At 37.6% G+C, this 27,703-nt stretch overlaps 1 protein-coding gene across 1 annotated transcript in view; it reads left to right on the plus strand.

Annotated features, from left to right (window-relative positions):
- Nucleotides 1-27,703, plus strand: part of EML6 (EMAP like 6) — a 341,870-nt gene that overhangs the window by 228,126 nt on the left and 86,041 nt on the right. Inside the window, exons 11-16 of the mRNA XM_060116946.1 lie at nucleotides 1,927-2,094; nucleotides 3,045-3,151; nucleotides 6,446-6,564; nucleotides 8,539-8,725; nucleotides 10,722-10,827; nucleotides 18,076-18,169. Of these exons, the coding sequence (XP_059972929.1) occupies nucleotides 1,927-2,094; nucleotides 3,045-3,151; nucleotides 6,446-6,564; nucleotides 8,539-8,725; nucleotides 10,722-10,827; nucleotides 18,076-18,169 (781 nt within the window). The remainder of the gene's footprint in view (nucleotides 1-1,926; nucleotides 2,095-3,044; nucleotides 3,152-6,445; nucleotides 6,565-8,538; nucleotides 8,726-10,721; nucleotides 10,828-18,075; nucleotides 18,170-27,703) is intronic.

Below are 27,703 nucleotides of genomic sequence, written 5' to 3' on the forward strand. Positions count from 1 at the left end.
CTCAGTTTTGGGGGGTCAGGAATTCAGGAGCAGCTTAGCCAGCTGATTCTAGCTCCAGGTCTCTCATGAAGCTGCAGTCATCTGAAAGCTAGACTGAGGCCAAAGATCCACTTCCAAGATGCTCACTCACCTGGCTCTTGGCTGGAGGCCTCAGTTCCTTGCCATGTGAGCCTCTCCATAGGCTGCTTAGGTGTCCTTATCACATGGTATCTAGAGATCCAAGAAAGAGCAAGGAGGCATCTGTACTGCCTTTTATAACCTCCTCTTGGATGTCACATACCTTCACTTTTGACATACTCTGTTTTGATTTGTATCAAATAATTTGTGGACATATTTTTTCCAGCTTTACTGAGATAAAATTGACAAGTAATACTGTGTAAGTTTAAAGTATACAACATGGTGATTTCATATATGTGTATATGTTGTGAAATGATTACTACTTTAAAGTTAGTTAACATATCCATCACCTCAGTTAGTTATCCTGTGTGTGTGTGTGTGTGTGTGTGTATGTGTATGTGTGTAGTGAGAACATTTAAGGTCTACTCTCTTGGCAACTTTCAAATATACAATACGGTATTATTAACTACAGTCACCATGGTGTATGTTAGATCCCCAGAACTTATTCATCTTATAACTGAAAGTGTATCTTTGACCAGCATCTCCCCATTTCCCCCTAGGTCCTTGATAACTGCAAATCTACCATGTGCTTTTATGAGTTTAACTTTTTTTTAGAATTGTGGACATTTTTTAAACAATTCCAAAGAGATGGGTTAAATCATTTCTGAGGAGGGTCTAAAGGTCAGGGCAGCAAAGAATAGCCCAAGAAGATCTATAGAGATATGGGAAGAATATATATTTACTTCATAATTATTGAATTATCATCAGCCAGCATTTCCAGCTGACCAGAGTTGGAATCTGTTTGACTTTATTAAATTACCAAAACTGATTTAGGAAACTCTTTGAAATGGGCATGGTTGCTTTTGAGACTCAAGTCCTTCCTTTCCCCTTCTGTGGCAGCATTCCCCCTGTCTTTTTTGGAAGGCTTGATATAATGAAACCTCACCTGGTCAGAACATGCTCTCAGGGAAGGGACATGTGGCAGTCATTTTCGCCTACATATAAATTTAAATCATTACCTCTCCAGTGGGTATTTAAATTTTAAACATGTGATAGTTGAAGAGATGGCCTTTTCCCCCGTTAAAGAGATTTTGCTTAGAGGGGCTGTAATAGGTAGAAGTATTTCTGAAGGAGGGATGGTGTGCTTGTTTGCCCCAGAAATCTCTCATAGTCTTTGGGGTCCTAGGCCTCCACATGAGAAGATGGATCTTGCTTATTTCCATGAGTGCCTTTATGCTGCTATCTACTCACCATACACTGGAGACTTTGCTGCAGTTATTCAACCACAAATATAAGTTCACATAGCTTTTCTGTTGCATTCACTACCTGGGGATGGTGTTTACTGAGTAAAGCAATCAATTTAAGAGAAAAAAATTCATTCTCCCAACTCTACATCTACATGACCCAAACAACAATTTTACTCCCCCCGCCCCACCACAGAAGTATTTTCCATTTCCCAGTTAAAGGATTGCCTGTTGCATCTTGTATTTAAATAAGAATGTGTAAGATATTCATTCTTTAGCATTTATTTTCAGAATCAGTGAAGCAGTAGGTGTTATTTGGAACAGGTTCAGATGTGTCTTTAGACACAGGGCTTAAATTTTAAGACCCAGTTTTAGCTTAATCCATACTGGAATGATTGAGATATCTTTTGGAGCATTTGATTATTTGTTATTATATATAAGATTGAATTTATATTTTCTAACACATTTAAAGCTTTTACTTCTCAACATGAATAGAATGTAATTGTTTAACCAACAAATTCTGTTTTTTGCACAACTAATCTTCTCCTCAAAAATATCTTTTCAGGAGCCAAATTTAGAAAGTATGTGGGTCATTCTGCACATGTCACAAACGTCCGCTGGTCTCATGACTTTCAGTGGGTATTAAGCACAGGAGGGGCTGACCACTCGGTTTTCCAGTGGAGATTTATTCCAGAAGGTGTCAGCAATGGCCTGCTGGAAACAGCACCCCAGGGTAAAACCAGTAATAATTTTTCAACATCTATTTATTTTTCAATAAAAATTTCAAAGAATGGTCTAACATCTCTTCTGAAGGTAAAGAGTTAAAGCTGTTTTGAAAAATTCATTCCTACAATAAATTTAACATTAAAAAAAAAGAACAGAAAAACTTTTGAGATAGAGGCCAATTGAGTATGGGTCAGTTGGATAATTTCCTTCAAAGGATTTTGCTTATACCAAATGCAAGTTGAAGGTCTAAGGTTTACATGAAGAATTAACTTTTGAGAATAACCCAAACAGATACATCTCGGCCTCCTTAGGACGGTTCTAACAGGTGGTGGGTCTGCTGGGTCAGGTGACAAGGTAACATTTGGAATAGAAGTTGCCTCCTGAACGGCATTCAGAGAATGGTCCACAATCAGGGCCACTGTGTTCCAGTTCAATGGATGTGTATAGTCCTTTAATTTACTGTGATGTTGGCAGGAATGATCATGTAATATGTGAAGAGATGTTCTTATTGGGAGGGGTTCTGCAGCAATTTTGACCATGGCAATTACCAGCATGGGTGGGCATGTTAACAGGCTAATGAGGGTCTTTACTGAACTGAGTGGTTGGATCTCCTTCTGTCCCAGCCTTCTCCTTGGGAAAACCTAGCCCCCCCCCACCCCCTTTTTTTCCCTTTCAAAGCAAGATTTAAAACCCAAAGATCTGTTATCTAATAGAAGTGTGGAAATAGTCGGGGGAGTTATCCTAGTCTGGTAATACTCCTGAAAAGGGGGTTAGAGGTATGGTGAACTTAACAAAAAGATGAAAAAAAAAAAGATGTTTTAAGAATCTACAACAAATGAAAACTATGGTGTAGTTATTTTTATTGACCTCAATAGGAGAGAAAAAAAATTTAAATAAAAGTTTTAGTCATTTAGAGTCTCAGAATTTCTGCTTGTTTCTCACGGGGTGTTTCTGCAGAAGGTGGCTCCGATTCCTATAGTGAAGAATCTGATTCGGATTTATCTGATGTGCCGGAGTTGGACTCTGATATTGAGCAAGAAACTCAAATCAATTATGATCGCCAGGTCAGTAAACAGGGAGCCTCATGACAAATGCCTTATAACCCCAAATCTCGATCTCACTGAATTTGTACATTGCACTAAAATTGGTTAGTGCTTAGGCAGAAGAAAATCAAGAAAAGAATTAGGAAAATTGCCTACTTCTTATCTTTAAGTACAGATTTGAAATAAGGCATTTACTGTATCAGTAAAAAATTTTTAAGTAGAGGTAGTAGCAAATTTTCAAAATGGAACCCATGACAGTTTGGGTTTTCTGCCTTCCTAGCAGCTAAAACTTTAAAATATTTTTTACAGAAAAATGTGCAAGTGAGTTACAAGATTTTTCATTTTCTTAGCAGATCATTAAAGCATGTGTTTTCTTTATAGAATAGGTATCCCTGGAGGCATGGTAGTTTGCAAGTGAGCTGTTGTCCTCATTTCTCTCTTAACTTATGGAGACCGTTATCCATTTAATTAAAGTAGAAGCCCAAATACAATGCACATTATCCTTCCAGTCAGAAATCATCTTTAGTAGAAAAGTTGGACAATTACAACCAAATTTTTTGAAAATAGACACTTAATTTTAGCACTAAATTGTGTGTATTAAAGCACGTAATCCTTCATTAGAATCTGGACAGGTATCACCTTCTTAATGGTGATAACCCTAGGGGTCCTATTTTCTTCCTTGTCATTTAACAGAGGTATGTGAAGCAGATTCCATACGTGAACATTTCAGATTTCAGATTTCAGACACAGCAACCGTCAGTGTTGCCCCATGGAAACTTACCACATAGGCCTATGGCAGCTGCCATGTATCAAGTGTCTCTATGGGGCCACATCCTGTGCTTTACATATACCGAATCCAACCCCACAGTAACCCCTGAGAGGCTGAGTACTTTGCCCACATCCACATTGCCTGTAGTGGATCTGGGCTTCTCTCCAAAGCATGCATTGTATGTGCTACTTGGCTTTGCCTCTACGTAAACTCTGAATGTACAGCTTTTCAGATGATGAATTTTTTTCCCAACCCATAATTGTCACTCACTGATTCAGTATTTGAAAAATTAGATTAGTACAAAAGTAGTCCAACTGATTGTTTAGGTTAACTTCAGGACTAAATCGGTTTGACTGTGTATTGGTACAATATATTATGCTATAAAACTACTAAGTATAAAGATTTGAAAGGAAATTATTAATATCATGCAAATATTATACCCTAATATCAAGGGGAAATGGAATTTAAGCAAAATAAACATACAATTTAGGGAAAAAAGAAATACAATTTTTTTAGTTGGGATGTTTCTATTTGATAAAAATAGTGCTAGTAAAAGAATGAAAAGGAATGGCTCAATTGAAATTCATGCCTAGGATTTATATATTCTCCCTGATACCTTACTTTCTAAAGTTTTCACCTAGATTATTTAATTCATGTTGTCTATATTTGATTCCTGAGTTTTTCCTGAGCAGGGAGTCTGTTCTACAGATGGGACTTTGAGGCCCACAGAGGTTATGAGACTTGTTCAAATAAGCAGTAGAAATGCCAAGACTAGAATTCAGTTCTCTAAAGTAGTTGATGAGCTGATGAAAGCATCGTGAATTCAGATGAATAATTATCATTAGATTTTAAAAGCTTAGTTCACTGCGTCTGTAATAGACAAGGCAGTAGTGAGATATCTCTTGACTTCCGTTTTTTTTAAACGATTTTTGGTCAAATCCTAAATATGAACTTCATTATAATATTTTCATGATTTCTTGTAATGTAGTTTGATTGAATGAAAACTTTCCTATATGAAGATGAGAAATTATGAATTGTATTTCATTTAAATGTGTTAAATTTATATCTCTTGATAGTAGGGCATAAATACATGATAGACAAAATTTTAGCTACATGATTTTATCTACATTTAAATTATCGAGAATGTTCTCTCAGTCAGCAGCACATTTTAGGTCCTAGGTTAGACCAAAAGCTTTGCTCTGTATCCCAGAGTCTGATCTGAAAGATTCATGAGGTCATGAAAGAAGGATAATTCCAAAGAGATCACCATGATTCATGTGGCCCACATTTTACACATTTACACATCTGAATCATCAAGAGATTTCTTGCCTTAGAAGAAATTATAACAAAATATTTAAATTATATTTTATTGATAATTTTATTTAATAATTTCCTTTCTTATCAGAAAAGTAATATATTTTCTGGATATAAATTGATTTAGAAACATAATAGCAAAATTTTTTAAAAAATTCTTTTAAATCCCAATGATTTAAAAGATATTTCAATTTAGTTTTGTTCATTAGAATAAAGTAAAATCCAATCTCATGTCTTAATGTTCTCAATTTTGTTTGTCCTTTCAAAGAACCAACTCTTAGTTTTGTTAATCTTTTCTATTGTTTTCCTATTCTCTATTTCATGTATTTCTGCGCTAATCTCTAATACTTCCTTTCTTCTGCTAACTTTGGACTTAGTGTCCAACTAGTGTCCAAACTAAGTCCAAACTTTTTTTTCTAGTTCCTTGAGGTATAATATTAAGTTCTTTATCTGAGATCTTTCTTTTTCCTTAATGTATATGTTTATTAGCTACAAAATTTCCCCTGAGAAATGCTTTTGCTGTATCCTGTAAGTTCTGGTATGTTGCATTTCCATTTTCATTTGTGTCAAGATTTTTTAAAATTTCCTTTTTGATTTCTTCTTTGATCCATTAGTTGTTGAGGAGTGTGTTGATTTCTGCATATTTGTGACTTTCCCAGCTTTCTTCCTGTTACTTATTTCTAGTTTCATACTATAGTGGTCAGAAAATATACTTGATATAATTTCAATCTTCTTAAATTTATTGAGCCTTGTTTTGTGGTCTAACATGATCTGTCCTAGAAAATGTTCCTTGTGTGTTTGAGAATAATGTATGTTCTGCTGCTGATAGATGAAATGTTCTGTATTTGTTAGGATATTTGGTCTGTAGTATTGTTCAAATCTGCTGTTTCATTATTGATTCTCTGTCTGGATGATCAATCCATTGTTGGGAGTGGGGTTTTACAGTTCCCAACTATTATTGTATTGATATTTATTTCTTCTTTTAGTTGTTAATATATGCTTTGTATATTTAGATGCTCTGATGTCGGGTGCATAAATATTTACCATTGTTATATCTTCTTGATGAGTTGACCCCTATATAATGCTCTTCTTTGTCCCTTGTGACCATTTTTAGCTTCTTATGTTTTCAAAAACTTGAGTTCCTGCAATTAAAGATTTCCTGAGAATGTCAAGACATTAATATATTTGAAACCTGAAGAGTCTCTAACCAAATGTTTCTTTTATGCTTGAAGGTTTACAAGGAAGATCTACCTCAGCTAAAGCAACAAAGTAAAGAGAAAAACCATGCAGTGTCCTTCCTCAAACGAGAAAAGGCTCCTGAGGACAGCTTGAAACTCCAGTTCATACATGGGTGGGTGGCCTGTCACCAGCCTTATCACCTTGTTATCCTTCTTCTCAGTGCTACCCCAGTTCAGGCTGGCTCTTCTCTCCAGTGTGCACTTACCTGCGGTTAATATTTTAACCACGACTCTCTGTCCAGTTTTCTCAGTGTTCTATGGCCATCTCAGTGTGTGTATCTAGATTTTTGACACTTCATGTACTTTCGTGTTGCATGTGTTACTGCCACTCATTGTTATTTCATTTCATTCTCTCCATCTCTGCTTCCTTTATCCCATAACTCCTGCTCTATTCAGCTGGCTTTCCCAGGACAATATTTCCTTCAAATACTTTTGTTCACGTGTACCCAAATAATTTTGAATTTTGAAAATCATGTACAACCTTCCACACTTTAAGTTGACATCTAAGATTTTTCAACCTAAGCTTAAATGGTTGTGAAGAATATATCTTGTGTTTTATAAATACTCACATTATTTATTTAGATGGCTCCAGTGGAACCCAAATGCCATAGATATTTGATTCCCATTATCATCAATATAACAAATACATGAACTTATATTTCTATTCCACTTCTCCCACAGAATTTTACCCTAATATAATATTTTTATGCTTGTAAGTCTTTTATTGATAACCCTGTCATAACTTCAACAAGGAAAAAATATATCTATATTTTCAATTTAAATTTAATTCCCTGTGACCATAAGTCTCTAACTCTGTGCTGTCTGGTACGATATCTACTTGTAGCCAATGATCACTTGAAATGTGGCTGGTCTAAACGTGCTGTATGTGGAAAACGCACACCAGAGTTTGAAGACTTAGCATGAAAAAGAAATTTACCTCATTAAAATGTTTTATATTGATTACATGTGGACATGATAATATCTTGGACATAATGGGTTAAATGTTCTTAAGATAAGTTTCATCTGTTCCTTTTTTTTTTTAATGTGACAATTAGAAAATTTTTCAATTACCTTGTGACTCACAGAATAGTTCTGTTGGACAGTGCTACTCTAAGCATTAACAATTTTTTTCTGGATTTAATTATTGTTATAACTATTAGTAATAAATAGCTGGCCAAATCAACATAAATATAGTACAAATTCTGATAGTTGTTAAGCAAATAATTTTATTGGAAAAATTCTTTTAATAAGATAGAATTTTTTTAATGAGTTCAGATATATGTGCATTTATATTTCTTATTGCTAGAGGGTAACAGTTTAGCATTGAATCTATTCCAGTTTTTCACTTTTTAATGTAAGCACTAAGAAAGGTTATTCATATCTAGCTACTTAAGTAGATGAGAATAGAGACAGTTTTATCACAGCAATGGTGATCAATTCTTTAAACTCCTCTTTGTTATAGGCCAAAAGTATGTCGTGATTTTGATATGTCACACAAAAATGTAGTTTAATGATCCATCAGCTAACAATTCAGTTAAATCACTGTTCAAATTTGTTAAAAGCAAAGAATTGGAAGTCACTTGACTTGCAAAAGGATTTCTTACCCAGTTGTTAGAGTTATTCACTTTGAACATCCACCCACACTTGTATTTGTTTTGGTGTCCCTGGAAGGTTTGACATTCCAGGGTAATATACCATAGTAAGATTCCCGATGGATGAGAGGAATGACTTCCTAAATTGGGAGGAAGGCAATTAGGAAAGGGGAGGTGGGAAAGGAAAACCAGTACCTCATCACAGGTGTGTTCCCAGACTAGTCAGTTTTAAGAGAAAGCACATATAGCACCTGAGGATCTGGAAATAGATTCTGTTAAAATTATCAGTGTCCATTTGCCCCTTAGAAAGTCATCACATGCCCTCAGAGGTCCTCATACCCCCATTGAAGATCACTGTCCTAGGCAGCTGTGGAGACACCTGGGTTCTGCTTGTCCTTGTCCATATTAACATGTTAACTTTATCTTCTCACAACTTCTGCTCTGTTCATTCACTGTGTGTTCAACTACTGTGCATTTCTTGGACCTGTGCTTCAGCTATAGAGGCTACGATTGTAGAAACAATCTGTTCTACACACAATCTGGAGAAGTGGTCTATCACATTGCTGCAGTTGCTGTCGTGTACAATAGGCAACAACACTCCCAGAGGCTGTACCTGGGACATGATGATGACATTCTCAGCCTGACCATCCATCCAGTGAAGGACTATGTGGCCACTGGGCAGGTATATATCTTTCCTGTAAGATGGGAGTTTAGCCAAAGAGAGAGAGGATTTAATTTTGAATTCAGTTTACATATGAGAAATTCAAGAAATACTTGGTAGAAATAAACATAAGGCAGGAAGCTGAAAGTGCAGTGAATGCTGGATCATTTCATGAGGGTGGGAGAGTCAACCAATACATTCCAGCACTTTTGGGAAGACTTTGAGGGATTCTTATCCTAACATGATGAGATCTATGAATAGGATTAGGTAAAACTAGAGTATTGTAAATTCCATGAAGTCTTAATATATTTTCCTCATTACTGTTTACCCAGAACTTAGTATATCCTAGGTACTCAATAAATGTTTATTGAATGAACCATCTTTTAATACTACTATAACATCCAGTGTATAGTTATTTTTGTAAAACTTAAAGTCATATGAACTTTGGCTAGTTTATTATATTTTAACCTTCAAAAAAACTAAACTTTATATGAGCCATTTTGGAATGCCAAACTTTGGATTGAGTCTATAATTGAAAAGCTGCTCAAAATAGAGCCCTGTGGTCAATCATTTTGTGTGGAAAAGGAGGGGGATAGAAGTAAACTCAGTAAACAGAGAATCTGTTAAACTCAGATTTATTGTCTTGCTGGTAAAGCAATAATATTGTCAACAGTATTTTCAGTGTTGTGCTCTTTGCTACCAATATATAGATTACATTTTTGTTCAGTTTTATCATGGGCTTTTAACTGTAGGTAATACTTCACCTGATCCTCAACATCTAAGTGGCAAATTCCAAGAAAAACTACTGGTATGAGGGTCAAAGATTAACATGAGACAACGAACTATTTCTGAGACTTGACATACAGGAGGTAGAAGTGTTTGAACAGGGTTTATAGCCTGATGTTCATGAGATCCATGGATGAAACTGAGGGCCTGACGTGAGTCAACCCCAAGAAATGTGCATTTGGGGGGAGAAGAGTTTGTAGCTCTTATATTTGTAAAAGGATTACAGTCCTCCAAAATGGAAGAGCCATTAATTGAAACACTGGTTTGCTGCTCCTCCAACTGCAAATTAGACCATCTATTCTGACATTAAGTTTTATAAGTAATTGATCACTACTTTGCCTTTTCACTCTTTCCTGCCCCCTCCCCCTTTATTGTCTTTCTTAGAAACAGAAGATGCTTGATTCATAGGTGTTTAATAGTCTTCCTGTGAAAGAAAAAACAGAGATTGGTTCTTTACATAAACCCCTGAGGAGCTACCACACTCTATACTGTAATTGGGAGGCAGACCAGTATGCCAGTAGCCACTCCAGGGGTAACTGGGCCTCCACAAGCCAGTGTAGGAGTTGGCCAGACTCTGCTCATTTATGTGCGTGGCTTTATGTCCCATTTTCCCTTTTAGAGTCATCATACCCAAAAGGTTTTTTCCCCCTATGCATTATAAGTGAGGAAAACCACTTTAGTATTACAGTTTTCTCTGTTGTTGGGAATTGGTATGATAGAAGCTTGTGTCCCCTTGAGGAGAAGCCACCTTAATGACAGAGAGTTAAGCCATGAAACTTTCATTTCCCAGGGGGAGAAGTAGGGCCAGGCCTTCTTGAGGTGGGTAAATAATTGAGGTGGGTAAAAGAACTCTGAGGATAGTGCCATGAAAACATACAGCTGAGTGGAATCATGTGTGGAGTTGAGAAGGCAGAAGGGAAGGGTAGAACTAACTGACAAAAACAAAGCACAGTGGATGTTTGAACTAGAGTTTTAAATATCCCTTAACTGGGAGCCATGTACCAGGTTAGATTCTGCTGGCACCCACCTTGATGCCAGAATAAGACCCTTAGACCCTGTGCCTCAGTTTCCTCATCTGGAAAACAGTGGAGTTGGACCAGATGATTTCCCAGGGTCTTCCTGCTCTCCAAATGTGTGGGTTTTGATTTCTGAGTGGCACTTGACTCTAAGGAACAAAATCATTCTTATTATAATTTATAATTAGTTAATAACACTCATCCTGTAATTTCAGGTTGGGAGAGATGCTGCTATTCACGTGTGGGACACGCAGACTCTAAAATGTTTGTCACTGTTGAAAGGACAACATCAGAGAGGAGTGTGTGCGCTCGATTTTTCAGGTAAGCACCAGTTTGCCACTGGAGTCATTGACAGATGCTTCCATATTTACTTTGGGTTTGTTTTTTTTTAAAAAAAATCCTTTTATTTAGTTTAGTCCTGCTTGTAAGGAGGTAAGCCCTTCGTCTGTCAGCTACCCAGTCTTAGACTGGAAATCAGATGTGTGAATATGATCACACCTCCTTTCCTCATCTTCCTCATTTTCTCTCTCCCAACTCATTACCCAGAGCTCACACTGTGTTCTGCATTTGCTTGAGAGACTTGAAATCCAGAGCAGCTGTTACCATTGAAAGACTTAGTTGCAAATGTCTGGCAGTGACTCAGAACATCAGTTTCATCTCTCCAAATAAGTGGGAACACACCACCTGTGATTTAAAATGTAAAGAACTAGAGCGAAGGGTGCAAATTCTCTGCAAAGGTCCACTTTACAACACTGGTGTTTTGGAAATAAAATTTCGTATTGAAAAACTAGAACTGAAGTTTCCATCTCCTTAATTTAAAATTTTAACACTGTGCTGTTAAAAAAATACTAACTTATAAATATAATTTTCTTTAGAATAAAAGCATTTCTTTATGCTAGAATTGAAGAATGAGGGCCTATCGCAAAAGGTGTTTTTAACCTAGAAATTTTTAATAACCCCAATGTAGATATTAGATCTGTAGAAAAAATTTCTAAACTTTCTACAGAAAACTGATTCTGTAATTTCCTTTTTCTAAATTCCATTCAAATGTTTAATATGTGCCATGGGTATAATATTGGTTGTTAAATTCCATTTCACAACCCCAGTCTCTCTCTTACGTACCTCCCTCTCTACTCTCCTTGTTCAGGCCCGAACTTCCTCTCGTCTGTGCATGGTGGTTATGCTGGTCTCTGATTCCATCCCCACTTTGTCCAATCCATCCTGCCCATTTCTGGAGTCTTCTGAAAGTGCAATTACATTGCTACCACATGGACTCCCCTTGGTTGACTGACTCAGGGCTGAGCCCGTGGTTGGACATTCATGGCCTTCTATGATCTGGCCTCAACCTTCCTCTGCAGTGTTTTCACCCACTAACCCACTCATGCTCCTTTCCATCTACCTAACTGTAGAACCTAAATGCACTCCTGTCCTTCTTTTTGCCTGTGTTCCTTTGCTCATGCTGTTCCCATGTGTCTGTTCAAGTCCAACCATCCTTTAAGACCAAGCTGAAAGTTTTCTCTTCCATTCTTCCAGGGAGAAATGTCCTGTCCCTTCTTCTGTATCCCTTAGCCCATTTGTTGTCATTGCTCTTGTGGTACCTGTTAGAGTCTATGTGGTTCAGTAGTTATGTGTCTTAGCAGCTCCTATGCCCTTCTCAGACAGTAAACTACTCATCTAACCCATCTCTCTGTTCCCCACTGCACATGCTGTAGAGACACAGAAGCTACTCCAAAAACGTGAATGAAGTTTTGCTTAATGTACTTTGTCTTGCCTTTCACTACTGCTACTAGAACTTCACATTGTAAACCATCTTTGGATGAAAGTTATCTTTATTCTCTGACCAATCACATGGTGCAGATTTGTGTGAGTGTGTCACACGCTTATTCTCATATGCTGTAAACTACTATACAAATCTGAGTTTTTATATCACTTTTAGAAGTTATTCAATACTTTGGTTATTGAATTAGTAAAAATCAAAGCTAAATTGTTCATACTGTACACTGGTGGGCATGTGAGGTACATAGGCATGAGGAGCAAGGAAGAGAGAATTACTTGGCTACCACCTGCCAGTTGAAGGCCCAGATAATGCACCTGATAAACGGTGAATACAGAGTCCTAAACTTCCAGGAGTTTGATGTACATACAACTTTCATAAGTGTACCATGTATCCTTGATAAAGCAGTAAAATCTAAAATGAAACTATAATTTGAGTTCAAATAAGATTCTATTCCAAAGATGTGAATGGATTTCTGCTTTTTTTTTTAATAGTTCTACCTGATGGCTGAACTGTGTTCTTTTCCTAAATTAACTTGCTAGCGGATACGTGTGTATACGTAATATAAAAATTATATTAATAAGTATGTTCTAGAAGAGTGGTAAGATACCCATTAAATAAAATAATAAAACCTAAATGTGTACTAGATTATGGAGACTCTCATATTCATATTGTCAGCAACTTTGCAAATTAACTCAAAAATTCTAGTAGACAATTTGGCACTGTTTAACAAAAGCTATAATTCAAAATGACAAGTATGTGGACCATGTGTATTTCATACACATTTCTATGTGTCAAGTTAAGAAAAAGTAGAACTCAAAATATCTACTCACTGATTTCAACTGAAATGTGTGTATATGTATTAATGTATAAACAGTGGCAGGAAATGTAGAATACTAGAAATAGAATTCAGTAATCATCAGATTATTTTTTCTAGAGAATTGATTAAATTTTTGGTTTTTAAATTTAGGAAAATCAGAAGAACCAACTCATGCTGAATACCTTTAGAGAAGAGATTAGAGGAATGTTGATCAAAAACATTGATTATGAGGCAAGTTAGTAGCAATAAGCTGGTACCCAGTAACTGGATCTCTGCATTTCTGAGAGCTTACGTCTCTTCTGGGCTTAGTAGTTTTATAAAAGGAAGATCGAGAAGTTAGCTGCAATTAGAAATTTTCCCCTCATAAGGCAGCCCCTTACGTCATTGCCTGGAATAGAGGAACCAGGCGCTGTGGAAGAGGCTGAGAAGCTGATTCTGTCACTGCTTCTAATTCCCATTTTGGGCAAATAAAGAAATGCCCAGATATAAAATATTTTCTGCATAAAAAGGATATTCCAGTTTTAACAATACATTCTCTATTCCCCAGATAATAGTCACTAAGGAAGCGCCCATTTATGCAGTAAATATGGGGGTTGTTTTTTTTTTTTGCGGTACGCGGGCCTCTCACTGCTGTGGCCTCTCCCATTGCGGAGCACAGGCCCCGGACGCACAGGCTCAGCCGCTCCGCGGCACGCGAGATCTTCCTGGACCGGGGCACGAACGTTTGTCCCCTGCATCGGTAGGCAGACTCTCAACCACTGCGCCACCAGGGAAGTCCTGAATGTGGTATTTTTGATTGTGGAAAATTATATTTTTGTCTCAGAGTTGAAATACGATGTTAATTTATAAATGGCAGGAAGGAAGCTAGGTGATAGTTTGAGAAAGCGCTAACATTAAGGACTATTCAGGAAGTAAGGAAGTATGTACTGTATTTGATCCATCACCATGTATGGTTACATGCAAATGAACTGTGGTCGATTGATCTTTGTGGTCTCTATGGCCCTACTGAAGGTGTGACCTGAAGCCTCTTTGGTTTAATTTATATTGATAGTAGTACCTTGTGTTATAATTATATAGCTTTAGTCTTAAACAGATGCCTGCACCACTTTGTAGGCCAAGAATGAAGATCCAAAGAGTTTGGTTGTATGGCTGTGTTAAAAGTCAGACAGTGGCAGATCCAGAGCAAGGACCTAGGTCTCCTGGCTCTCAGTCCCGTGAGAAAGCCACCAGGCCTGGGGCCGTCAGCTGGTGGAAGCTGTGCGGGCTGTGCTCTCCCTCTCAGTCCTCCTGCCCTTTCCTGCCCCTGCCTGCCACCAGGGCTGGTGTGAACTTTTAGCATGAGAGTCGTACCTGGACCACTCATTTTGCCCTACTACTTCCTCACTCCTTCGACCCGATGGCCAGTGCCTCAAGCTGCCTCCACCCTCACTCTCCAGTGTAAATGTGGTGTGGGCATGGTGGTGCATAGAGGCTGCCACGTGGAACAGTGCCCTCGTGAAAAGAGACCCCTCTCCTAGAACAGCCCTGAGTCAAACACTTTCATGAGCAGGAGTATCCCTTCTTGTTGGATACTTGTAGTGAAGTGAGGAGTTCAAGGCAAAATGCTGAGAGAGAAGATGATTTAGGTTTCCCAGTTTAACCATGTAAACAGGACACCGACATTGGTTATTACCTAGCTGGTGGCCCCATCTGAGTGCCTCAGCGTATCTCCACACCCACCTGTCTCTTACATGTCAGCTCATCTTGGGGGGTGTTGTGGAGACCTACCGATAATAGAAAGAAATTAGAGAAAGAGATTGTCATAGAAATACAAAGCAGGCAAATGATGGAAAACTAGACAGCAGATAAGCAGTTATACCTAGGAATTTAGATTAATCTTGCCACTCTTCCAAAGCAAACAAAAAAGATGACATTTTTAATCAAAAACATTTCTAACAACATAACCCATACCTCTAAATTATGTCAACTAGAAGGAATGAATTTATATTGTGTCACTTAATTGAGCAACTTGTTGTGGATTTATTTTCACTGTCCAGGGAAAACGAATCTGTCTTTGCTTCTGTACTTGCAGTCAGGAAAGTGCTTCCACATGAACAGAAAACCAATTAGAAAGAGAAAGGTTCAGATATAAATATTTTCTAGCCTAAATATCATCCTCATACTTTTAAAAACCTTCATTGAATAATACTGATTTCCACAAGGGCACATCTAAGACTAGTGTGATTTCATTGTGTCAGTTCCAAAAACCTATGCATTTTTTATGAGCCCTGAATACAGGACCAACTTGTAGTTGTCTGAGTAAAATATTTCTCTTTCTAATTTGCCCTTTACTGTTGACATTAAGCTCCTTAGAATTATTTCTGGACTATGTCACAAAATATCCATAATTAATACATACTGTGAATGGAAAGATTTGAAAGGACATTACCTAAACCCTAAAAATATGGTTGAAAATCAGAAACTCCAACTAAATGGTCAAGGAACAATGGATTTTCAAAGCTCAGATCAAGCCTCTGTGAGGGGAAATAAAAACTCAGAAAAAATTAAAGTAGCCAATTATATCTCCAAACTGTGTGGTATGTAGAAATTGCCCACACCTGCAGAATTCAAGAAAAAGTCACCATCCTAAAGAAGAGCTATGGTTGTTGAGGCACCTCTAGATTTGTTCTGCTGCTTCATTGCTACTCATAGTCACAAACTGGGGTAGAAAGGTGGTATAACTGGGAAGACAAGCTGATGGGGCCTTGCAGAAATTCCAATAAAAAGAAGCAAAAAAAAAAAAAAATCAACTTACCCTGAGGACTTCTTCAAAAGACGTAAAATGTAAACAAAAAAACCTATCATTTAAAATGTGTGGATGTTTGCATTCTAAGAAAGACATACTAATATAGCTACACAGGTTACAAAAGAAAACAAAATGTAGAATTAAGAAATGCAAAAAAAAGACACTGAATATCTGTGCAGTGTTTTTGATTAAAATTTTTATATAACAGAATATTCCCATTCCCTCTGTACCATCCGTAGGCATATTCCATTTTTATCTCCCTCATCCTCCTGATGTCACCAGTATCATCAGAATTCATTGAAAACCATCTCAGTGCGAGGATCATGTTGGAAATGTGATACAAGTACTGTAAGTCTTAAATAAGAGTTTAGGATCTAAAAAGGGAGAGAGAACTCTCTAATAAAAACAAAATCACCAAATACAGAGACATGCTAATATGGAAATATAACCAGGCCACACCAAGAGGTACAGGAAAAGTAATGTTGCTGGTAATGAGTTGGAAGTCATCAACCAGTCCCTTCTCCCAAATGCATGAAAAGACATGGGGCACAGTTTAAAGCCTGGTAACATTTAAGCATAAGGACATATAGTGATTGAGAAGACACATTTGTTTATAGTACTCACTGGTGGTGATTTAGGGCTTTGGCAAAGTGTTAATGTCTTCACCTACTGTAGTCTAGGAGCTTGAAAGGGTTAATGTAACTTTCAAATCCTTGCCTCATACTTGGTGGTAGTAGAGAATTGGGGAGGATTTGGTTTGTTAAGCCAGGCTCTTACTCTCCTTTTTCCTCCAGAAAAGGAGCAGACTACCGTTCCCAGTTGGTCAGGGGAGGGTCTCTGGAACAAGTAAGGGCACCCAAGGGTTGGGCATTAGTTAACCAGCATTTGAGGAGGGTCACCAGATATAGCAAATAAAAATACAGGAGGCCCAATTAAATTTGAATTTCAGATAAGCAACGAATAATTTCTTAGTACAAGTATGTCCCATGCAATATAACATTGCAAGGACATACTTGTACTAAGAAATTATTCGTTGCTTATCTGAAATTCCAATTTGACTAGGCTCCTTCATTTTCCCTGGCAACCCTAATTTGGCATCTACCCCAGGGCTGTCTTTGAAAATACCAGTTGAAACCCTGAGTGGGCTGTGGAGAAACGGTTTATCACATACTCATGTTTCTTTACCCTAAGGCCATTGGCTGTGTGTCACCAGAGAATACACCCTAATAAACTGAGCCTTGGTGAGCTTGGTCTCCTAGCCCACTCCAGACTAGGGAGGAACTGCTGACCTGAGATGCTTCTCCTGTGAAGCTTTGTGAGGAGGCAGCAAAGGAAAGACTTACTGACTGTACCTCTTCTTCTGTCTTGAAATGAGAAAGCAAATTAACTATTTTGATTTCAAATTCAATTACATATCATATATATATATTTTATTTTGGAAAACAACCTGTCCGAATTATAGTAATTATTGATAGTATTATAAATAATATTTAATACTAAGGGAAAATGTTCATCATATGACAAGTAACAAAATATGTAATAGTATGTTCACTATGATCTTGGTTTTGTCTTTTCAAAGCACGTTTAGGTAGAGAAACTGATAGAATGTATATCAGATGTAGGCCTAGAAATTTGGATGATTTTTAAATTTCCTTTGTCCGTATCTTCTAAATGTCCTACAACAAGCATATTACATTTGAAATAGGGAAACTAAGACATTAAGATTTTTTTTAAAATTATAAAAATCATCTTTTGAAAGAATTTTCCAAGTTAGTTTCTATAATGCTCTTATTTTGGAGGGTTGAACAGAACCAGTTTTTTTTTTAGAGCGCAATAGACTGGGTCACAAAGTTAAATGGCTCTTCTAGTAAATGTCATGAGATTTGTCTGACACAAAATAGACAAGGTTTTGGTGACTTACCTGAGAAGCTCCCCCCAGCCCTGTGTCTCAGATTGGAATGTTGGGTCAGCGATTTGATTCAGCAACCAGTTATTATACATTGAGAACCTCCACTATTAGTAGTTATGCATTTCATTTAGTGAGGTCCCCTTAGTGTATTATTCTCCTAACATATTTGAGCCTAAATAATATTCTTAAGATCAATTTCTTGTTCCTCTTTACAGTATATAAAATGTTGTGGTTTTTCATTGAGAAATGAGTCATTTGACATTTGTGTTGTTTTCATACAGCCGATGGAAAATGTCTGGTGTCGGTTGGTTTAGACGATTTTCACAGTATTGTATTTTGGGACTGGAAAAAGGGAGAAAAGATAGCCACCACCAGGTAAGAAGCTGCCGAGGTATTAACGGCATCCTGCCAATGATCACACTGCAGTAAAAGTTAATAGTTTGCATTTTCTGGTAAGATTTCATCTTCAAACTCAGATGAAGTTCACATAGAAAGCTTAACACCGAAGTATAAACATACTGTAATATTTCATGGTGACAAACCTGACATAGAGGAATTAATGTTTGTTTCAGGCAATTGGAAAATTCTGAAATCCTTTCCAGAGAGTTATTCATCACTTTGCTTTTAGTAATGTATGCATTCTCTATATCAAAGCTTCTTCCCAGCAGTAGGAAAGCAGCTTTCCTCAGACTTGTGCCTTGCCCCTTGTTTTTCCACTATCTTAGCATCTAGTGAAGGACTGTCAATGTCACTGGAGTCAGAAGTTCCACTTGTCATGAGGCTGCAGCATGCAGGAAAGGAGGCCTGGCGTGTGCACCTGCCACTCACTTTCAAAGCAGGCAAATTGTTGCCCTAATCTCCCCATCTTATAAATAGACCTTCCAAGACCACCTGCTATTTATAGGCCACCTGTCCTCCCTTGCCCCAGCCTGCCTCCCTGCTGAATCAGCCCTAAGTCTGAACACTGCTTTCCACTCCTGCTTACATTGGTCTTAGCTGTTTGCCCGGCCATAGTCAGAGGTCAAAATAGTTGGCCACCAAGGCCCAGCAATACAGTTTGTTGCCCAAGGCATGTTATCAGTTTATCTCTCTACTGGTTCTTCCCTGCATAAATCAACTTCCTTTTTATCTGGCACCATAAAATCATTTTTAAGTTAATGCCTTTGAACCCCAATATTCACTTTTTAAATTGATATTTTAAATTATATAGGAAAAAAGTGTTTTTTGGCAATTTGATTTAATGAATGAAGACCTATAGATTGCTGGAGACTCAGAGGGGGAGCAAATGGAGGCTTGAGGACTCCAGCTGACCATCTTAGGAGAGAAAGAGGAGCTTTTCTGATGACTGCTACTGAGGTGGACTTCTTGGCAGCAAATGACAGCTCATAAATCCGCCTACCCGAGCGGTTTTTCTTTTGCTCTATCTAGTATTCCTCACGGTTATATCACTCCCCGCTAATACTCAGATTCAGCTTCTAATCGCAAGTCCGCTTTCCTCCTAGATTAATGTACTGAATTTTACTTTAATATTTCTGATAACATATCATCTGCATTACAGATAATCTCAGGCAAAGCACACGTCTGCATTTCAAAAGCAACAGAAACGCAATTTTCCTGCTAGAAAACCCTCTGCAAATGTGGGTAGCTCACCTGTTACATATCAGAAACAGTAATAGAAATGGAAGAAAGAAATATTTATTAATATTTTAGAAGTATATATTTGATATGTTTGGTAGTGTTACTTCTATTTAATTAACACAAAGCGACTTAACACCATTATGTTAATAATACAGTTTATTTTTAGGATTGTTCCCAAGCCATATGTCACATGCCCCTAATGGGACACCTGCAGAGTTGTCTTCAGAGACCAATTCTGCAATTGTAACATTCACCATTGCTCTATCCAAAGAGTATCAGAGATTGTTAAAGTTCTTTGGATGAATACTAGATTTTTAAATAATAAATAATATTTACACAATATTATCTATCATAAATATTTATGTAAATAAGTAACCAAACAAATTAAAATTCTATTTATGGCCTGAGATTAAGGCGCTTAAGTAGATAGAAACTTTAAAAACAGGGGCATGAAAGAAGTGACAAAGAAAAAGGAGTAATACTTTACCAGTGGGACCTTCCTGTCTTCCGGGAGTCAGTGTAGCTCCTCCAAGGGTCTAATTTACTCTCAGAAGATGGCTGATTCAGTGACATCCCCACTCTGCACTTCTGTGTCTCAATCATGGCCTGCATCGCCACTAGCAAGGCTTGACAACAAACCCGCTTCCCGCAGGTCATGTGGTTCTGGCAGGTAATGTTCTGCAGTAGCACCCGTCACCCAGGATGTGAGATTTCCCCATGGAGGGAGGGTCACAGTCAATGGCTGTGATGGCATCACCGGCAGTACCGCTGCTGCCCAAGGCTAACGGGGACCCCCTGCACTCAAAAGCCGCCCTTCCGTTGGGAACGTGTTTAAGTGAACCTCTGTTTTTATCAGCTCAGAGAAATTAGAGAAGTTTGGAATTGGCCCATAAAGATCTTATTACAAGATCTTGATGAGGCTTGATCCAATCTCTTTGCACAGTTTTTTTGGATCTTTGCTAATTTTCATGAATGACTTCAGTCCCCTCCATTACAAATGAATTTTTTAGTCTCTTTTTCCTTTTAAAGATTGTTCAGATTTTAGTCTAATATACAGGTAACCTATGTAATAACCAAGAGTAATCTGGGCAGTAGTGAAATAGCCTGATATCAGCGTCAATCAGGGCAGAGCAATGAGATAATTAATCAGGCACCTCTATGTCCCTTTATTTAGATTTCCATCACACCAGTAACATGACTGGGGGGCAATGGCTAATTATTATTGACAAGCTTCATCTCAGAAGCTTGAACAGTGGGGATATTAAGCAAAAGGTACAGTTATCAAGGTGCATAACAAGATTACTTCAATGTTAATGAGAAATAGTTGTGCTACTAAAAAGCTTAAGGACAAAACATAGGCCCGCATGGAGCAGGTACATAGACCTTCAGTGTATGTATTAGCTCCACTGCTTGTTCTATTTTAGGTCCCTACCCTTACATACATTTAGTGAATATGGTCAGGTCTCCTGCATACCAAATTGAGATCTTTCTCACTTTCCTTTTTAAATTTTTCCTCTGTTTTCAAAATAATACATGATTAGGGCCTCCCTGGTGGCGCAGTGGTTGAGAGTCCGCCTGCCGATGCAGGGGATACGGGTTCGTGCCCCGGTCTGGGAGGATCCCATATGCCGCGGAGCGGCTGGGCCCGTGAGCCATGGCTGCTGGGCCTGCGCGTCCGGAGCCTGTGCTCCGCAACGGGGGAGGCCACGGCAGTGAGAGGCCCGCATACCGAAAAAAAAAATAATAATAATAATACATGATTATTAAAAAGAAAGCACAGAAAATCACCAAAAAGAAAATGAAAATGATTCATAATTCCACTACCCAGACATAGCCATGGCTAACATTTTAGCGTATGTTCTCTGGTATATATTCTGCTAATATTTTTATCCATTTTTATTCATATGTGGGGTATTATGCAGACTGCTCTGTAACTTGCTTTTTTTTTTTTTTTTCACTCACCAGTGTATCATTTTCCTTTCTTCTTCTCAATGTTACCTGGCTTATTCTATGTTATTCTATATTGTAAGCCACTTTAAATCTTTTTTAGAACTGGGATATAAATCAAACATTCATTCGGTCTTCCGCTTGTGGGCTACCTTCACAAAAAAGGAGAAAACCAAATCACATACACTGAGACTGGGCCTCTATGCAAATGAGAGGGTTTTGAATAGAAGATTGGGAAACCAACTCACGTGGTGTGCAGCTGCCCTTGGCTTCTAGAAGAGAAGCGTTCCTTCCCTTTTCCCCTGTACTTGCTGATAGAGTTTAAAATGTGGCCCTACGTGGTGAATTACCTATGACTCAGGTCGTAGGAATCGTCCTGTATTAGGGCAGCAGTATGGACTCTCCTACATTCTTATTCCATCAGGGTAGGACCTGAAACTCTTTTCATTTTGTTTTTCTTACACACACACACACACACACACAGTTGTAGGCAACTTCTCTACAAATTTAACAAGTGTCTAAAGGGAAAAATAACAGAGGTATTCAAAGAATGTTCTTTATTTAGGTGTTGACATTAACTAAACATTTACGCGCCATCACTAGTCAGTTTAGAATTTTAGCTACAAGAGAAACAACATTGGTGTTTTTATGACACCAAGAAATTAGGTGAAAACTAAAGTGTGCTCTCAAAAAAGACTTTTCCAACCATCTAATTGTTTGACCTTGTATAGACACTAGCAAACAAAACAATGCTCTTTTCTATGTAGCGGATGTAATTTGTGATATCTGTTCTCAATTTTCAGTTCAGTTTTCTCTAGCGTCTTCTCTCTAAAGTTTATATTAATGATTTAGGAGCTGTGGGAATTTTCCTCCAATCAAGAAATCTTTGGATGTTTAATCTTTCTTATGGTTATCTGGTTCACTTCTCCTCTTTATGTTAAGCACATTTTCTCTTCTCTTTTATCTAAACCTTTTTCTCACTGTCCTAATTGTTCCTGATACTTTCAGTGATCTATCTTGGCCCTGATGTCCAAGCTTCACTTGACTTTCAAAGATACAAAGAGAGAAAGTTCAAAAATCAGCTTCTCCTCCTTTCCCTGCCTTTCACTGTAAGGCCTACATAATAGGTATGGAGCCGCTCTGTTCTTTCTTTAGTTTCCTTTTAACTTTTTATTATGGAAATTTTAAAAGTTACACACAAGCGGAGGAAATAGCATTAAGAACTCCCTTATACCCATCACCCAGCTGCAAGATCCTACAAATGATACAAAGCTCTTCCCCCTCCCCTCATTTTTTACTTTTACTTTCTTTTTTGCTATAAAATTTTAAAGAAAACTCAAGACATTGTGTCACTTGACCAGTATGTACTTCATTAGGCATTTCTAACTGAAAAGACTTATTTTTAAAAACCACCATTCCATTATCACAACTAACTAAAGCAACAGTAATTTCTTTCTTTAATTTATTACTCTATTTAAAATCAAACATATCTGTTTCAAAAATGAGAGTTGGTTTGTTCAAATCTGCATCCAAACAGGGCCCATGTATTACGTTTGATTGTCATCTCCCTTAAGCCTCTTTTATTTTATAGCAGTCCCCCTCCCACCTTATTCTTGCCATGGATGCATTTGAGAAACCGGGTCATTTGACCTCTAGAATGTGTCACATTCTAAACTTGACTGGGTCTTCATGAAAGCATATCAAGAATTTCCCTGTATTTCCTATAAATGGTAGTTAGATCCATAGGCTTGATTAGATTCACATTCAGCTTTTTTTCCTTAATACTAGTATTATTGCTAAATCATATACCATACAATTCACGCATTTTAAAGTGTACAGTTCAATCACTTTGTAGTGTATACAGATGTCAACTTATAATGCTGTACACTTGAGACTTATATAATAAAAATAAATGAATAAAGTGCATAATTTGATTTTTTTAGCATATTTACAGAGTTGTGCAATCATTAACACTATCTAATTTCAGAACACTTTCACCACCCCAAAAAGAAATCCCATACTCATTAGCACTAATCTACTTTCAGTCTCTCTGGACTTTTGTATTCTGGACATTTTGTATAAATGGAATCACATGAGGTCCTTTGTGACTGGCTTCTTTCATGTAGCATAATATTGGGTGGGCCAAAATGTTCGTTCGGTTTTTTCCATAAGATGGCTCTAGTAGCACTTAGTTGTCTTTAACTTCATTCGAAGCAATTTTGTTAGATTGTATGTGACAGCTGTCATATCAGCGTGCATTTTAAAAGACTTATCAAAATTGGTGAATTTTTGTGTAGCCATTTTAATATTGAAGATGAAAGAAAACAACATTTTTGGCACGTTATGCTTTATTATTTCAAGAAAGGTAAAAACGGGACTGAAATGCCAAACAAGATTTGTGCAGTGTATGAAGAAGGTGCTGTGACTGATCAAATGTGTCAAAAGTGGTTTGCGAAGTTTCATGCTGGAGATTTCTCACTGGACGTTGCTCCACGGTTGGGTAGACCAGTTGAAGTCAGTAGCGATCAAATCGAGACATTAATTGAGAACAGTCAACGTTATACCACGCGGGAGATAGCTGACATACTCAAAATATCCAAAATAGCCGACATACTCAAATTATCCAAATCAAGTGTTGAAAATCATTTGCACCAGCTTGGTTTTGTGAATCGCTTTGATGTTTGGGTTCCACATAAGCTAAGCGAAAAAAGCCTTCTAGACCATATTTCCACATGCGAGTCTCTACCTAAACATAATGAACACGTTCTGTTTTTTAAAACAAATTGTGACAGGTGATGAAAAGTAGATACTGTACAATAATGTGGAATGGAAGAGATCATGGGGCAAGCGAAATGAACCACCACAACCACACCAAAGGCCAGTCTTCATCCAAAGAAGGTGATGTTGTGTATATGGTGGGATTGGGAGTTCCTCTACTATGAGCTCCTTCTGGAAAAGCAAACAATTAGTTCCATTAAGTACTGCTCCCAATTAGACCAACTGAAAGCAGCACTCGACGAAAAGCATCCAGAATTAGTCAACAGAAAAACGCATGTTTCTTTGATGACCAGGCAAAAACAGTTACAGTTTGGCTGGGAAGTTCTGATTCATCCGCCATATTCACCAGACATTGCACCTTCGGATTTCCATTTACTTAGATCTTTACAAAATTCTCTTAATGGAAAAAATTTCAAATCCCTGGAAAACTGTAAAAGACATCTGGAACAGTTCTTTGCTCAAAATGATAAAAAGTTTGAGGAAGATGGAATTATGACGTTGCCTGAAAAATGGCAGAAGGTAGTGGAACGAAAGGGTGAATACATTGTTCAATAAAGTTCTTGGTGAAAATGAAGAATGTGTCTTTTATTTTTACTTAAGAACCGAAGGCACTTTTTGGCTAACCCAATATTTGAAGGTTCATCTATGTCATAAGAATGATCAGTATTTCATTCCTTTTTATTGTGTGGATCCTACCACAGCTCATTTATCTGTTCATCAGTTGATGGATAGTTGGGTTGTTTCCTCCTTTTGGCTATTATGAATAATGCTGCTATGAACATTTGTGAGCAAGGTTTTAAGTAAACATATGTTTAATTTCTCTTAGGTATATACCTAGGAGTAGAATTGCTGGGTCATATAGTAACTTAGTATTTAACATTTTGAGGCACTGCCAAGATACATTTCAAAGTGGGTGCACTTTTTTTTTTTTTTTTTTGGCTGTGTTGGGTCTTCGTTTCTGTGTGAGGGCTTCCTCTAGTTGCAGCGAGTGGGGGCCACTCTTCATCACGGTGCGCGGGCCTCTCACTGTCGCAGCCTCTCTTGTTGCAGAGCACAGGCTCAGTAGTTGTGGCTCACGGGCCCAGTTGCCCCGCGGCATGTGGGATCTTCCCAGATCAGGGCTCGAACCCATGTCCCCTGCATTGGCAGGCGGATTCTTAACCACTGCACCACCAGGGAAGCCCGGGTGCACTATTTTTCATTCCCACCAGCAAGGAATGAACATTCCAATTTCTCCACATGCTTGCCAACACCTATTATTGTCTGTCACTTCATTGTAGCCATCCTAGTAGATATGAAGTGATATCTTATTAAGGTTTTGATTTTCATTTCCCCAGTGGCTAACGATACTGAGCATCTTTTCATGTGTTTACTGGCCATGTGTATAACTTCTTTGTAGAAATGTCTATTTAGATATCAGTATTTTGCTCATTTTTAACAGGGTGATTTGTCTTTTTATTATTGAGTTAAGGGTTTCTAAAAATTTATTCTGAATATAAGTCCCTTATCAGATATGTGATTTGCAGATATTTTCTCCTAAGTTCAATTTTCTAGTCAAGAGTACCTGATATGGACTTCATGTTTCACTCTATCAGAAGAAACATAATCAGTGGCATACCAGATGGTGGGGGCAGTGGGAGTAGTACTTGACAGGTGCAAACAATAGGGCTTCTATTATCTGTAGGAATTTTTTAAAGAATAAGAAAACCAACTAAAAGCCAATCTGCTTTTTATTACTCTTCTGAGCCAGCAATTCTAAACAATGTCAGGGATGGAATTCCTCTTTCTCAGGAATTCCAGTCCACCCCATGGTGTGCCACTGCCCCAAATGTCTGGTTCTCCTACTCTTAGTAATACTCAGCTCCATTGTGGGTTCTGGTACTATCAGCCTCATCCTTCCATTGAAGGCTTCCCATCAATGTATTATCTAATGGTTGTAGCATCCATTTACAACTGTGGGCTGAATTGATTATTTAATTAGGGATTGAAAATGATAATTTTCTAATTCTATTATTTATTCTTCATATTAGCTAGAATTCTTCTATAAATAAGAGTTTTCTCTCATGAACCACTTGGTTTCTCTGAAATACAATTCACACAGGAAGTAGTCCTTTAAATATTAGGGGCTAATAATATTTGTTGTCTATAACTTGCAGATATTTCCCCTAGTTTGTCATTTGTCTTTTGAGTTTGATATGATGTTTTTCATCATGCAAAGGCTTTTATTTTTATGTGGTCAAATTTATCAATCTTTACCACTTCAAGATTTTGAGACCGATTAAGGAAAGTGTTCCCTGTCCTCTGGTTAAAAGGAAATCACCTGTGACTTCTTCTAATCTGCTATGGCTTCATCTTTACATTTAGATCTCTAAACCATTTGGAATCTATCCCAGTATCTCTTATGAGGAACAGATTCAATTTTATCCTTTCTCCATATGGCTATCAAGGTGTTCCAAACACGATTTTCCTTTTCCCTTTTATATAGACTATTTTTTAGAACAGGTTTAAGTTCACAGCAGAATTGAGCAGAAAATACAGAGTTCCTGTATACCCACTCTCCCAGCCACCTTCAAATCCCCACCTGGCACCAGGGTGGTATATTTGTTATAATAGATGAAGCTACATTGACACATCATTATCACCCAAAGTCCACAGTTTACATTAGGGTTCACTCTTGGTGTTGCACATTCTATGCGTTTTGACAAGTGTATAACGACATATATCCACCATTATAGTATCGTGCAGAATGGTTTCACTATTCACTGCCCTAAAAACCCTTTGTGTTCTGGCTGTTTGTCCCTCCCTCCCCTCTGTCCTGGAAACCACTAATCTTTTTACTGTCTCCATAGTTCTGCCTTTTCCAGAATGTCATTTAGTTGGAATTATACAGCATGTAGCCTTTCCAGATTGTCTTCCTTCACTTAGTAATATCCATTTAAAGTTCCTCCATGTCTCTTCATGGCTTGATAGCTCATTTCTTTTTAGCACTGAATAATACTCCGTTGTCTGGATGTACCAGTTTTTTTTAATCCATTCACCTACTGAAGAACATCTTGGTTGCTCGTTGCTTCCAAGTTTTGGCAATTATGATTAAAGCTGCTGTAAGCATCTATGTGCAGGTTTTTGTGTGGACGTAAGTTTTCAGCTCCTTTGGATAAATACCAAGGAACATCATTGCTGGATCTTATGGTAAGAACATGTTTGGTTTTGTTAGAAACTGCCATAATGGCTTCCAAAGTAGCTGTACTATCTTGCATTCCCACCAGCAATGAATGAGAATTCCTGTTGCTCCACATCCTTGCCAGCATTTGGTAACATACACCATTTATTTTTAGTATTAATTTTTCCCCCATTGATTTGAGACCTGTCTTTATTACCTACTACATTTAAATATTGGGTCTCTTTCTAGATTTTCTATTTTGCCATTGGTTTGTCAGTCACTTTGTGTACCAATACCACACTGTTTTAATCATGAAGGCTTTATAAATTGTTTTAATATCTAGGAGAGCTACTCTTCCCACTTTGCTTTTCTTTTTCAGACTTTTC

The sequence above is a fragment of the Mesoplodon densirostris genome, chromosome 14 (genome assembly GCF_025265405.1).
Source record: "Mesoplodon densirostris isolate mMesDen1 chromosome 14, mMesDen1 primary haplotype, whole genome shotgun sequence".
Lineage (NCBI taxonomy): Eukaryota > Metazoa > Chordata > Mammalia > Artiodactyla > Ziphiidae > Mesoplodon > Mesoplodon densirostris.